Source organism: Monodelphis domestica, chromosome 1 (genome assembly GCF_027887165.1).
Source record: "Monodelphis domestica isolate mMonDom1 chromosome 1, mMonDom1.pri, whole genome shotgun sequence".
NCBI lineage: Eukaryota > Metazoa > Chordata > Mammalia > Didelphimorphia > Didelphidae > Monodelphis > Monodelphis domestica.
The window spans coordinates 735,847,746-735,861,495 of NC_077227.1; the positions used below are offsets into that span (position 1 = coordinate 735,847,746).

At 55.9% G+C, this 13,750-nt stretch overlaps 1 protein-coding gene across 2 annotated transcripts; it reads right to left on the reverse strand.

Annotated features, from left to right (window-relative positions):
* Positions 1-818: 818 nt before the first annotated feature.
* On the reverse strand, positions 819-10,216 carry TEX261 (testis expressed 261). 2 transcript variants are annotated; one of them, XM_056813907.1, is made up of 6 exons: positions 10,000-10,216; positions 6,426-6,505; positions 5,647-5,800; positions 2,520-2,587; positions 1,562-1,664; positions 819-1,460 (listed from the first exon to the last, which is right to left on the reverse strand). In XM_056813907.1, exons 1-6 carry the CDS (start codon positions 10,067-10,069, stop codon positions 1,345-1,347), a joined length of 591 nt encoding a protein of 196 aa, XP_056669885.1. In that variant the 5' UTR covers positions 10,070-10,216; the 3' UTR covers positions 819-1,344. The 2 variants fall into 2 exon arrangements, with proteins under 2 accessions (XP_056669885.1, XP_056669877.1); XM_056813899.1 differs by having other exon boundaries at positions 819-1,664.
* Positions 10,217-13,750: the final 3,534 nt, after the last annotated feature.

Consider the following 13,750-nt stretch of genomic DNA (forward strand, 5'->3'; position numbering starts at 1 on the left):
CATGGGGCGTGAGTGAGTTTCCGGTCCCTTTAGGGTATGCAAGGTGTTGGAATGATGGAGGGCGGCCTGCGGCAGCCTCTCTGATCCCCAGGAGCCAGACAGGAGGGACTGCCAAGGCCCTGGCTCGGCGCCTCCCACCCCCACACGTGCCACCCCTCCAAGGCCTCCTCACACCCCTGGGGCTCCGGCGCAACTTGTGTCCCTGGGAGTGCTGTGTCAGGCCATCAGGGCCCCCCAGCAACCTCCTGCTTCGGGCCTTCACCCTCTAGCAATCCCTAGTAGAAGCCCCTGGGCAGAAGGGCTCAGCCAGAGGCACCAGTAAGTGCCCTGGGAGAGCATTGGCTCTTGGGGACAGAGTACTCTCGGGAAACCCTCCTGGGCCTCTGTGGAGTCCTTGAGCCTTATGCCAAGTAGACCCCTGGGCATGGGTGGTTTCTGCCAGGCCCTGGGGGGGCCCCACTGGTCTGGGGGGGGCCTGGAGCACCAAGAAGCTCAGGCACTCCCACAAGATTGCTCTGGGCACATCTGTGGCAGCCTCCCTGGCAAACCTCCCACACGGGCCCCAGCACGGTCCTGCCCCGGGGCCCAAGAGCCAGCCCCGGGGCTTCTCCCTCCCCAATCCCCGATGGGCCTCTCCAGGGCTTATATCCTCCTGAAGAGGGCCAGAATGAGCCCAGAACCCTTCCCTGAGGAAGCCTGCAGTGCCTGCCCAGGCCCGGGCCGGGGCACCTCCAGGGAGGGCCGGCCAGAAAGGCTGACGGGGAAAAGGCCCGTTGGAGGTGGGCTGGGAGGAAAGAAAGGAAGCCAGAGTTAGGCTCTTAAGGAAAAAAATGCCACCTTGAATCTTTATTCAAACGGGTTTTGTACTTTGCCAGAAATCACAGTTCAACACCAAAAAGCTATTTCCTTTGGAAATGCGCCAAGTCTTGGCTCGCCCGCAGGGTCCTCTAGAAGAAGGAAGCCCCCCTCTGCCGCCCCTCTGGCAGAGCCGCCACTTGGGGTTAGATCGGCCCAATAGCCCCATTGCAGGTCCCAGGAGGGCCGAACAAGGGGTAATTTTCAGCCTCCTGGCCTGAAGGCTCGCCAAAGCCCAGATGGGCATGGGATCAGGATGGGAGGCCTCCAGCCACAGCCCTGGACTCCTCGGGAAGCAAGTCCAGGGCACATCGCGTGGCCTTCGCTTTCTCCAGTCCTAACCGAGACCCCTCAGGTGTGGGCACACGGGGGAGAGGGCCCGGGTGGGGGAGAGTCCCCCAGGCTTCCTCGATGACCACGACGACAATGGAAGGCCCAATCCCAGGCTCAGCACCCTCCTCCTCACCCCTGGGCCCCCTCCCCGAGGGGTCAGTATATCTTCTGCCGGCTGGGCAGGATGGCTTCTTTGATGAAGGAGAAGATAACCAGGATCCCAGAACGTTTGCCTCGCTTGCCTTTGGTGAAGTAGTTGGAGACCACATCATCTGCGGAGGCACAGGCCAATCAGGGGGCCATCTCTGCCCTGGGGCCCACGGAGGCTCCCGGAGGCTCCCCAGCTCCTGCCACCCCCACAGCCCCTTCTCACCTCCAGGCTGCACAGTGGAGGGCAGGACATTCTCCCCGGCGGACAGCGACACAAAGAAGGCAAATGGGATTAACCAGAGGCAGAAGGTGAAGTAGGCCAGGACCTGTCCAGAAGAGCCCCAGGGGGGAGCCCCGTTCAGCAGGCCGAAGAAGGCCCCACAGGAGAGGGGAGGAGGAGCCCAGGGGAAGGTACCGACCTCTCTCCCATCCGGGCTGACTAAATCTAGCGCAGTCCTGGGAAGGGGGGAGGGCTAGGGACGTGGCAGGGGGTGAGGGAACCTGTCCAGGGTCACAGAGAGCAAGTGTCCGAGGCCACCCATCTCCAGCCTGGCCTCTAGCCGTGCCCTGGGCCCCCCAGCAGCCTCCACTACAGGTTTTACAACTGGGCGCCTCAACAACAGCCCAGTCAGAACTCCCACCCGCAGCACTTCCTACGACTACAAATGGGCTCTCAGGCAGAAAAAGGGCCGTGCCAGGGAGCTGCGGTTTCAACGCTCCCAGCCAGAGCCAACAGGACCAAAAGCGAGGCCTGGCTGGCCTAAAGGAAGGGGGCTAAGATGCCATGGAGGGAGGGAGGCGATCCGGCTCCGGGTGTCAGGGCTGCTCCCTGCTTGCCCCCTTCCGAGGACCCCCTGGAGGCCAGCCACTCCCCTCCCCTAGCCAGGAGGAACCACAGAAAGACTTCTCAATGGATGGGGGAGGTGCAGAATTTGGAATGGAAAATAAAAAAATTTTAATTACAAAAAAAAAAGACCTTCCATGGGCGGCTTTTGTTTGAAGAGCCAAGAGGCCGGACCGAAATGGCAGAAGAGAAAGGAAGGATTTGGAGGAAGCCTGGGAGGGGAGTTGAGGCTGGGCGCTAAGGGAGAGGGTCCCCGTGGGAGGGAGGGGCCCTAAGCCGACTCACTTTAGGAAGGGCTGCTGTGCGGCTCCCCCCAAGCCCCTGGAGGGCCTCTTACCTCTGAGAAGGGGTAATATTCCTCTGCAAAATACTGGAACGCTAAGTAGTGATTGACCACAACCAGCACTGCCAAGAGAAGAGGGAGCAGAGGGAGACACAACACGACGGTCAGTCTGGGAGCCGCGGGACCCTGGCCCCCCGCTACCTCCCCTCTGCAGAGCCCGTTCCGGGCACAAAGCGTTGCCCCCGGGACGGTAGGCTCTGCGGGCTCAGAGCGGACGCATCATCTTGGCTGAATTCAATCCGATGGGAAAGAGAACTGAAGCGAGTCCAAGGGGGTGGGTGTGAATGTAGGCACAAACACGGGCAAGACTGGCTCTCCCTTTCACAGGGCTGCCGGTCTAAAAGTGGGAAGAGACCTCTGAGGTCAGCCAAAGGAGAGGAAACTGAGGCCCTGAGAGGTACCCCCAAGGGGGTCTCCGACAAGAGGCAGAACCATTAGGCCTAACAGTGGGGGGGGGGGGGGGTGAATGTTTTCTTTCTTTTTTAACCCTTGCCTTCTATATTGGTTCCAAGGAAGAATGGTGGGGGCTGAGCAGTAGGGGTGAGGTGACTTGCCCAGGGCCACTGACTAGGAAAAACAAACAAACAAAAACACCTCCCAACTCTAGAGACGCACTAAGCCACCTGCCTGTCTCCCATGTTTTCTTTATCTGTGAACTAGAGGTCCAAATTGGCCGTCCTAGAGCTGTGCCTTTGCAGATAAGGGCACTGAGCACTTGGGAAGCCCCGACTATATGCTGCTGTGCCCCGGGGAAGAGAAACCCCAAGAATCCAACAGCCTCAGCTCTCAGGAATCTCACATTCCAACAGAAAAGGCCATGAACATGGAACAGTGTGGAAAGGCGGCGCCTCTGCTAGGAACAGGAGTTTGGAAAAGGGGTGGAAGGATGTGACAAGCAGCCGGACATGTTGAATTTGAGGCGCCCACAGTCTGGGCAGTTTGGATGTCCACTAAGGAAGGGAATGATGTGAGGCTGACCCTCAAGGGAGAATGGACACAAACATACACACACACTAGGGCTGGGGGGCAAAGAGGGGGGACCGAGACAGAAACAGAGATGGAGAAATGAGGAAAGAGAGACAGACAGACAGACGAGTGTGGGGGAGGGAACATGTCATCATCAAAAACTGGCAGAGAGAGGAGAATGGGCACTCTCAGGGCTTTGGAGCTAAGGAGACTGGGAGAAGAGGGCTCATGGCACAGGGCCTTTTTTTCTCAGTAAAGTAAGAGGCAAGAGGAGGGAAAGGATGAGGAGACTCCAGGAGAGTGGGGAAGCCCTTCTGTGAGGAGAAAGAGAAGGCACAAACTCAGGCAGAAGAGTGAATTCAAGGCCAGGATGACAAGCAAGAGGCCTGGGAAAGAGGGCTGGAAGGAAATGACAGCACAGGTTTGATTTTGTTAACTCCAGGGTTAAGACGGGGGAAAAAAGAAAAGTGAAGTTGGGGTAGAGATAACAGCCAGATATGCAAAGAGCCAAGGAACTAGAGGAAGTGATGAGGAACAAGATGCAGGAGGAACAAGGAACAGGATGGAGGAGCTTATGGCCAGTCGGGTAGAGGAGTGTCCAGGAAAGTGTCACACTTGTGAGCAGTGTGACACCAGCTATGACAGTCCCTGTGTGGATGGACGTGGAGGGAAGGAGCTGTTCCTGGATTAAAAGAGAGGGAAGGAGTGTGAGGAAGCATGAACTTGGCATGGCCAGGAGCTGGGGAGGAGAGGAGCAATGAGCCATGGGCTGAACTCTGTGAAGAAGGAGGGAGAATGACCTGGGACACATGACAAGGGTCACGATGGTCTGAACAGGGTGGAAACTTTTAACTGATGAACTTCAAGGGAAGAGGCAGCTGAGTGACTGGGATGAAGGAGAATCTGTAAGCCCTCGTGGGCTATTCGGCTTCTGCTCCGGGCTCAGTGGGATGAAGGATGAAGAGAAGCTTCCCTCCGGAGAGAACCAAAGAGATCAGGGTCAGGCACAGCCAGGACAAAAGCCCAGGCTGACTGACTTCAAGTGCAACCAGCTATCCACGCCGGTCGGTGTACTGTAACCCTCCGATGAGACTCAAGCGCTCTGGGCCTGTCTCCTCCTCGCTAACCCAGGAAAAACCAAACGCGCTCTCTCTATTATGGGGTAACTTACCTAGTCAATAGTATAGCAACTGGAGAGAAGAGGAGAGAGACAAATTAAACATTTCCTAGAAAGCCAAAATATCGTTAAGTCAAATCCTTTTCTTTTGTCGATTCTCTTCATCTTGGAGGAATAAGGAAGGGAGATCCTCAGAGGCCTTTATAAGAGAATGACTAGTGACTGGGGAAAAAACCCAATACATGTTGCAGGCTCCAACCTTTCAGCTCCCAACAAACTGAATTTCAAATATGGAGGACCTCTTTAAAAAAAAGGATCCAGGCCCACCACGACAGGTGTGGAGAGGACAAAAAGAGGAAGCCAGACCTCATTCCCAAAGCCTAAAGTTCTTGGCTGTGGCCACCAAACAGCTTCTGTCAGGGTGGCAGCAAAGTGGAGCAATGAGGAGATCCTTCTGAGAAGAGCTGACTGACTGCTTGTGGTCCTCCCGGGCCCCAAGCTGCAGCTCCCTGGGACCCCCCCCCTCCTGCTCTGCGAGGGAGAGGCACTGGCAGTCCCCTGGCCAGCAATGGGACAACACAGACATACACATGAGTGAGGATGTGCTAACACACACACCCAGATACACACACACACACATGCATAGACACACAGATAGGCAGCTACGCACACACGCACACGCAGATACACACACACGCATATAGACACAGACAAGACACACACACACACCACACACACACACAGAGGCTTGTTCCTCTCAGGCTGCTCGGGGCACCAGACCTGTCCTGATAGCCCCACCACTCCTGCTGGCCTCCTTTAGGAGGCCGTGCCGGGTCCACTCCATTTCCTGCTTGACGCCATCTCTCCTGCTTCTCTTTCTGCTGCGAGTGTCCGATTCCCCAGAGAACGGCCCTGTGGCAAGGGCTCAGCCTGGCTCTTCTAAGAACTCCCTGTCGGCCAGGGGCCGTCCTTCCCTGGCTCTGGCCAAGGGGCAGATGGAGGAGGGCCCCGCTGGCCCGCCCCGCCCGCCGTACTCACCACAAGAAAGGATGAAGTTGGGCGAGGTCAGCATGATGAAAGGGAACGTCTGAAGGAGGCCAAAGTAGACGAGGTTGGTGAAGAGGCCCATGCCGATCAGGAAGCTGGGGAAGCGCTCAAAGACGTAGAGGCCGACCAGCACAGCTGTGGAAAACTGAGACAGGCACAAAGCTAGCTGACGGCGTCTTCCGCAAGCTGGGCAGCTCTGTTGGTCTCTTTTCGGGGCTCAGCGAGCCTGGATCTTGCCCCCCCCCCACCGGACAGTGCGCTTCCCAAATGCCGAGCTGCAGGGGACAAGCCCCTCCTCTACCCTCCCCAGGCCCAAGAGGGATCTGATGGGGGGGGGGGGGAATGGGGGAGCTGAATTCACTTGCTCACAGCAGAGGATCTGGTCCGAGGCCTGGTGGCCTTTTGCACACTGCTCATGGCAGCCCAGGCAGGATTCCTGCCTCTTGGCTCTGGTCTCTGACGGTGCACCAAGCCATGCTGGGAGCCCCCATCTAGCCAACCCCGGCCTGAAACACTTCCCCCCTCATGCGAGCACTGCGGGAAGGGCCTTAGAGGGTGTCTGCCAAGTCTTCGGGTGACCCACAGGGAAGCTGAGGCACGCGGGCCACGAGCAGTGGAGCCCCTTGCATACACAGTGGGGGGAGCACTAGGATTCCACCCTTCTCTACACGTGTGAGCACAGACTACTTTATCAGACCAGCATGTTGACCACCCACCAGGCCCAGGACAAGGGTGGTCCCTGGGGAGGACCGGGAGACCAAGCCCCTTACCCAGATCATGTATTTGATGATTCGACTGGTGGCCACTGTGTATTCTTCTATCAGCTCGGCCAAGTAGTAGAGTCCAGCAGCTAGAAAGAAAAGCCAGAAGAGAGGGCTAGGCCGCTGGCCCAGGCCCCCAGCATCCCTCTCGCGGGCTTCCCCTCACATGGAGACGTGCGAGCTCCTGAGCCGGGCCAGGCGCAGGGGAGGCCCATACACAGCCTCCGGCCTCCTGTGCCAAGGAAGGCTCTTACCCAGAGCTCACCAAGAACCAGCCTTGGGAAAGTCCTTCCACCTAGACAGCCGGGCTCCACCAGCATCTGAAGAGAACTTCACCAAAGGCCACACGCCGGAGGGCAGCGGCTCTTACCCAAGTCTCGCACGCTCCTGACAGTGAAGAGCTAGAAGGGAGCTAGCGATGGCCGCTGCCCAGAACTCGCCACCTCTTCTCAAGAGGAGGCTGTGCTAAGTAGACATGCCCCGGGGCCCCGAGCAGAGACAGCCGCACCCCGGGATTCCAGACGCCCTGACCGGCACAAAGCCAACTTTCATTCAAGGGCCTGCATGCCAGTCCTCTGGCAGAGCTCTGAAGCATCTGCCCCTCCTCTGGGCTTCTTGTTCTCTCATTCCCAGAATCCTCAGAAAAAGTGCACCTGCCTTCGGGGAGACGTTCTTCCTCCTGCCCTGGGCCTGGGCACACATCCCCACGTCCCCATGTCCCCCCATCGGGCTGCCTCCAGGGATTCCCCCCCTGGAAGCACTAGCTCATCCCTGTCAAGTCGGTCCTTCTCTAGGGTCATTTGTGGGATCGAAGCCTTGGCTTCTGAGCCTGCCTGGTGCTTGTGAGCAGGTGATTCACCAGCCCCCAGGCAAGAAGGCAGGTGGCTCACCCTTTCAGTGCCCAGCAAACGGCTCCTTGAAAATGTTATTGGCCTCCTTATAGCATCACTTTCATTTCTGAATAGGTACTTCCCCCCCATAAGCCGCTGCTCATGTGGAAACACTTTAACCAAAGAAATGTAAACTCAGGGAAATGACTAGGTAAAAGCAAAGCCTCAACCAAGGTGGCAGTCTTTGGATTTTCTCCAGGGTGGAAGGGAAGAAGGACCAAAGAGCTAGAGCCGGTAGCTGGCCATTTGCAAGAGTGAAGGGAGTTTCCCATACCAACAGGCATGGGTCTGAGGATGTGCAGGCACGACCTGGTCGCCCTGCATTGGGCATGGATGAGCTGTGATGCCCTCGGCAATCCCTGAACCTCTCGGGGAGGGCCCTGGCAGCTGCAGAGAAGGCGTGGGGAGAACCCTTCCTTCCCAGGAGCTCCCCAAGCCAAAGAAATCATGTGCCCCAAAGAGTGCAGTTTGCCCCAGGCTGGGTTTGCTTCTCCCACAACCCCTCAGGGGACAGTGCAGGCTGTGGCTGGAGAGCTCTGGCCTAAGGTCCCAGGACCAAAGGACTGCAGGGAAGGGCTTCAAGTCTTCCAGCCCCACACTCCCGACACTGACAGACAGCTATGGACAGTGAAGTCCACAGATGGACACACCTTGTCCAGGGTCACAGCCAAGGCTCAGGACTTCTAGAGCTAAGAGGCTGGTCTTTCAGAGATGATCCCCACTGACATCCAGGACCTGGACCTTCCCCCTACCCCAGAATGTGGAGGGAGGCGGCTCCCCAAAGGCCCATGATACAGGACCCACTCATGGAATTGGAGAACAAGCCCCACCAGCAAGGGGGCATCTCCAACCTGGAACAAACCTGGAAGAGTGCCACTCGCAAGCATTCTCAAATTCAACTGACCCTGGAGACTCCTGCCCACCTTCCTTGGGTTGGCACACATCTAGCCCAAGCACTAACCCCACAGCTGCCTACCCCGTCCAGCTGCGGCTTCTCCTTACACTCAAAGCCACAGTCCAGCTCCCCTGGGATGCTTCCCCCCTCCACCCCATCCCAGGCAGCCGTGGGAGGCAATTTCAATTCAATCTGGTGTTTTTTCAGGTGTTCCTCCAGCAATTCCTGAATACTCCCAATATCCTTCTCTCCTGGTCCCATCTTCAGAGGCCTTGGGCACAGAAACCCACGCTGGACGTTATGAGTGATCTCTTCCCAATCCCCCCATCCACCTGCCCACCTCCTCCTCCTCTCTTCTTGCTGCCTCAGGCCCCAACCCCCTGGCCCTTCTTTCTCCATGCCCCTCTCCACGTCTTCTCTTCCCAGATTTCCTAAGCCCACCTTTTTAAGCTTCTCTTGTTCCTCTTTACAGAGTTCCCATTAACAGAAGGGGGCAGGGTGGGTGAGGAAGGGAGAGGGGCCCCATCTAACTTAACAGGGGGGCTGAAGGAGGTAGGAGACAGAAGTGGTCCATAGAAGGATCCTCTGTATAGGAGGGGAGGTGCCATGGAACATAGTATGAAGAGGTCCCAAGAGAAGTGAACCTGCTGTAGTGCTTAAGGGAAGGGGTACCCCATAGTCACAGAGGGGAAGGTCTAAAGAACCTAGAATGATAGGGGGGTCTACCTCACTTCAGCATATCAGAGCCTAGAAAAGTGCCTCAATATACTGGGGAGGAGAGTCTCCCTCTATGATGTGGGAGCACTATAAATGGGGAGGGATGGGGTGGCATTGGGGAGGAGGGTCCCTGTAATGTGCTGAGGGGGGAGGAGGGTCTCAAGGACAAAGAGTGGGGTATCCCTGTATGCTGGAATGGAAAGGTTAATTCTGGCCTATCAGGTGGGGGCGGGCTCTCCCACTAATAGGAAGAAGGTCCTTGACCCTTGGGGAATCTTTGGTAATGGTAGGAGTCGGAGAGACCTCCAGTATTTGGAGGGGTTAGGGAGGGTCGCACCTAGGAGAAGGAAAGGAAGAGGGGGAGGGGTCTCCTTATCCTGAGGGGTACAAAGGGGGGAGGGTCAGTCTGGGAGGAAGGAGGACCTAGAAGAAGGAGCACTCTGGGAGTCTGGAGAGCATCCCGCTGTACACTGGGGGGTGGGGGGGGAGATGAGAGGACGTGAGCTCAGGGCACGCTGGGAGGAAGGGACTCCCCTCAATCAGGGTCTGAAGGAGGTCACATCATATGGGAGAAAGAGCCACGTACATAGGGAGTTGAGCTCCCAGGATCCTGGGGAGACCGGGAAGGTCCTGTAGTGTACTGGAGAAGGATCCCTACAAAATACTGGAGGACTCTCAGAAGCCCGGGGTCCCCTGGGATGGGAGGTACGTACTGGGGGGGATGGGGGGAGGGTCTCTTTTGAGCCCGCTCTCTCCTATAGGAGTCTCCACAACACAGGGGTCTCCCGGTAGGGGAGGGTCTCTCACTAGAGGGTCTCCTCAGTACTTTGGGAGTCTCCCCTAGAGTTCTCCCGGCTGGGAGCTCTCTCTCTAAGGGGATCCCTGCAGAATATTAGTGGTCTCTACCAATGGGGGGCCCTGCACCACGCCGGGGATACCGTCCTAGAGCTCTCCCGGCGAGGGGGTCCCTCACTATATGGAGGGTCCCCGCACCCCCTCAGGGGTCCCTCCCTAGGGATCCTAGGGCTCTCCTGGCAGGGCGCTGTAGTCCCGGGACCCCCGAAGGGCCGGATTCACTCACCAATGGCCAAGGTGACGAAGGCCACTTGGATAAGCAGCGACAGCCAGCTCAACACGTACATGAACCACATGGCTCGCCCGCCAGCCCGCTCGCCCGAGCGCTGCCCGCTGCTCCCTCGGCCTCCGCCCCGGCCTCCCTCCCTCGGGCCGCGGGGACACGGAGCTACCGCTGCCGCCGTCGCCGCAGGCTCCTCCTCAAACGCTGTAGTCGTCGCGGAGAGGAGCCGCGGGCTCGAAGAGCGGAGGCGCGGGGCCCACAGCGCCACCTTCAGGCAGGAGGTCGAACTGCAGTCGTCGGCCTCCATCCGAGAGTCGCACCCCGCGTACAGCAAGAGGGCAAGGGGGTGTATGGATCTCGCGGCTGCTTGCTCCAACCTTGTTGTTTTACTGAAGGGGAAACTGAGGACCGTGGCGCCAGAGACCTAGGATCCTCTAGAGCGAGGAGCAATAACCAGTTCATTTTATTTTTAAAAAATTTTAAACCCTTACTTTCTGTTTTAGAATCAATACTTTGTATTGGTTCTAAGGCAGAAGAGTGATAAGGGCTAGGCAATGGGGGTTAAGTGACTTGCCCAGAGTCACACAGCTAGGACGTGTCTGAGACCAGATTTGAACATAGAACCTCCAGTCTCTGGGCCTGACTCTCAATCTACTAAGCCACCTAACTGCCCCGCTCTGGCTCATTTTACAGAAGGGAAAACTGAGGCGGGGGCCAGGGGAAGAGGGCACACCTGTGTGATCTGTCAAACGATAGGGTCGAACCTGACCTATCAAGTCCCTTCGAAGCGCTCCCTGGCCCGGGGAGGGGAAGCAGGGGAAGCCCTCGCAATGTAAAGGTTCAGGAATTAAGGAACCCGAATTCCAACACGGCTCCCCCTCCTTCATTCCGACGAGCCTCGAGACTTCCTCGGCACTAACGCCCCAAATGACTGCTGAGGACCTTTCCGACACCCCGTCTGTGTTCCTAGAGACCCACGGGGCTCACCCAGGAACCCCGTCTTCAGTTCTGGGCGCCACGTTTTAGCACAAAGGTGATCGGTTAGCTGGGCAGTGCACAGGGGAGAGCGACCGCAAGGAGACTGGGTGAAGGAACTGAGCCCGAAGTCCGAATCTTCCATCACGTTAGCCCGTTATAGAGTGCTCTCCTTGAGAGCAGTGCCTAGCATAGAGCCTGGCGCATAGTAGGTGCTTGATAAATGTCTATTGATTGACACAATTGCCGGCTTTCGACATTTGGGGGGCTGTGCTGCTTCACTCCAGACGGCAGAACGTGGAGCAAAGGACAGAAAGTACAGATTTCTCTGTATATAAGAAAGAAAACTAAAGCTTAAAAAGGAAAACGTGGAGCTATTCAGAAGGGGGACAGACTGCTTCCTGGGACAGGGGCTTCTCCATCGCCCTAAGAGGAGGCGGGATGATGATCACTTGTAAAGGATGCAGGAGAGAACTTCCAACTGATTCTGGAATCCCCCTTTGACAGAAGAGGACGCGGACGAAAAATCGCCCCTTTACAGTGACTTGCCTATCAGGCTGCTCCGGGAGAGCCTGAACGCTCTTTGGCTTTGTCTCCATCCGCAGCCCTTAGGGCAATGCCTGACACAAAGCAAGCAAGCACTTAATGAATGTTTGTTTGTGGGCGTGACTTGCGGGAGTTAGGAGCTGACCTTTGGAAGGTGGAAAACCGTCTTCTTGCACCCAATCCTGGCCTCTTCTCTCACCCTGAGTATCTCCTACTCAGAACAAGGGCTTTCCCGGGCTGGGTAGGGTTGAGGCGCCCAACAGCCCCAAGTCTATTCTAGGAGACTTACTGGAACCGCCCTGGAATGCCCCATCTTTCCAGCCTTCAGGAAGAGTTCTAGTTCGCTCCTCTGGCAGCACCGGAGGCGCTAGGAGGAACTAGATACCTCTAACTCCGGGTCCTTAATCGTTTTCACTTCCTTGGCCACCCTGGAGAAGCCTGTGGCCCCTTCTCCGAAGAATGCGATAAATAAGCTGTAGAGGAGGATTGCCAAGAAAATCCGTTACAATTCCCTAGTTATCGCGATATTGATTGGTTTCGTTTCTAGGCACCCCGGTAAGAACTCCTGCCCGGCTCCTCTTTAATAGAAGAATCGAAGAGGAAGCCACCAGATTGTCCCATGAAAAGACTTTCCAACTCAGTGATGACCATCGGAGGAAAAGAAGAGAATGAAGAGAGGAGGGTGGGGTTTGCTGCCCCCATGTGGCAGCCACAAGTCAGTGGCCCCGGCTCTGGCTTTTGAAGGCAGGAAAGCACTGGGAGGAAGAGGATGGAACTTCTCATTCATTCATTAGTTCAATAAACATGTATTAAGCACCAGCAGCATGCAGAGAACTGTGCTAAGAGCCGAGGAAAACACGAAGTCTAGATGAGTTGTCGGTGATGATTTCTATGACAGTCTGAGTTTCAGTTTCCTCCTCTGTAAAATGGGGACAAAAATATCTACCAGAAGAGGGTGGTGAGGATTTGTACACAAAGCTCTCCGCAATTATAACAGGCTCCGTTTGAGACTCTGTTCATACACAGAGGATGGCCTGGATGCCACTGAGGGGCTCATTGCCGGGTCCATCCAGACCAGTGCAGAGATGAGGAGCCTGAAGACCAGGGAAGGGAAGGGGCAGGCGTCGGACACACACTCACACCCAGGGGGAAATCCAGGAGAGGTGTGAGGCTCCTGCTGTGGATTCTTCAGCTGTGAAAAGAGCTCCAAGCTAATTCACAAGCCTGTCGGCTCTGCCCTAGTCTTTGCCTGGGCTGGAGGGTTGAGGAAGGGGCCAGTGGAAAAGAAAGAGCCAGATGCTCCTCCCAGCCATTACTTCCAGGGGCTTACACTGAGCCAAAAGTTAAATGGAAAGTTCCATTCTTTTTCATTCAAATATTCCTTCCAGCCCCAGCCCCAATTTAAAAAAAATATTTTTTAAACCCTCACCTTCCGTCTTGGAGTCAATACTGTGTGTTGGTTCCAAGGCAGAAGAGTGGTAAGGGCTAGACAATGGGGGTTAAGTGACTTGCCCAGGGTCACACAGCTGGGAAGTGTCTGAGGCCAGATTGGAACCCAGGAGCTCCTGTCTATGGAGCCACCCAGATGCCCCCCCCCAATTTTGCTAGTATTGTGTGTGTGAGTGTGAAGGTGTACTTGTAGCCCAGGACCCAGCACAGAGTCAGCACTTAACAAATACTTACTTATTCAGTGAATGGATGATTTATGTGGATGAATTGGACTCACAGAGTATCTCCTTTGCTCTGGGATTTCCCATCGCCCTGTCTTTGTTCAGGTTGTTTCCCATCCCTGGAACATCCCCTTCCTCCAATAGTGACTCTTAGTCTAACCCAGTGGTTTTCAACCTTTCTAAGGCTGTGACCCCGCAATACAGTTCCTCATGTTGCAGTGACCCCAAACCAAAAACTTATTTTGGGGCTACTTCAAAACTGTAATTTTGCTACAGTTATGATTCGGAATATAAATACCTGATATGCATTATGTATTCTCATTGCTACAAATCGAGAGGTTGAGAACCGCTGGTCTAACCCTTCCTTTCTTCCTTATTTTCTTCTTTCCTTCCCTCCTTTCTTCCTTTTTTTCTTCTTTCCTTCCTTCCCTCCTTCCTTCCTTCCCTCCTTTCTTCTTTTTTCTTCTTTCCCTCCTTCCCTCCTTTCTTCCTTTCTTTCCTCTTACCTTCCACCTTAGAGTCAATACTGTGTATTGGTTCCAAGGCAGAAGAGAAGTAGGCAA

Bases quoted from the DNA above. Each gene is read 5' to 3' on its own strand.
- TEX261 (XM_056813899.1), bottom strand. From the start codon at position 10,069: ATGTGGTTCATGTACGTGTTGAGCTGGCTGTCGCTGCTTATCCAAGTG. The intron at 6,506-9,999 runs GTGAGTGAATCC...TTTTCTTTCTAG, and splicing joins CTTCGTCACCTTGGCCATTG to CTGCTGGACTCTACTACTTG. The intron at 5,801-6,425 runs GTAAGGGGCTTG...TGCCTGTCTCAG, and splicing joins TCATCAAATACATGATCTGG to TTTTCCACAGCTGTGCTGGT.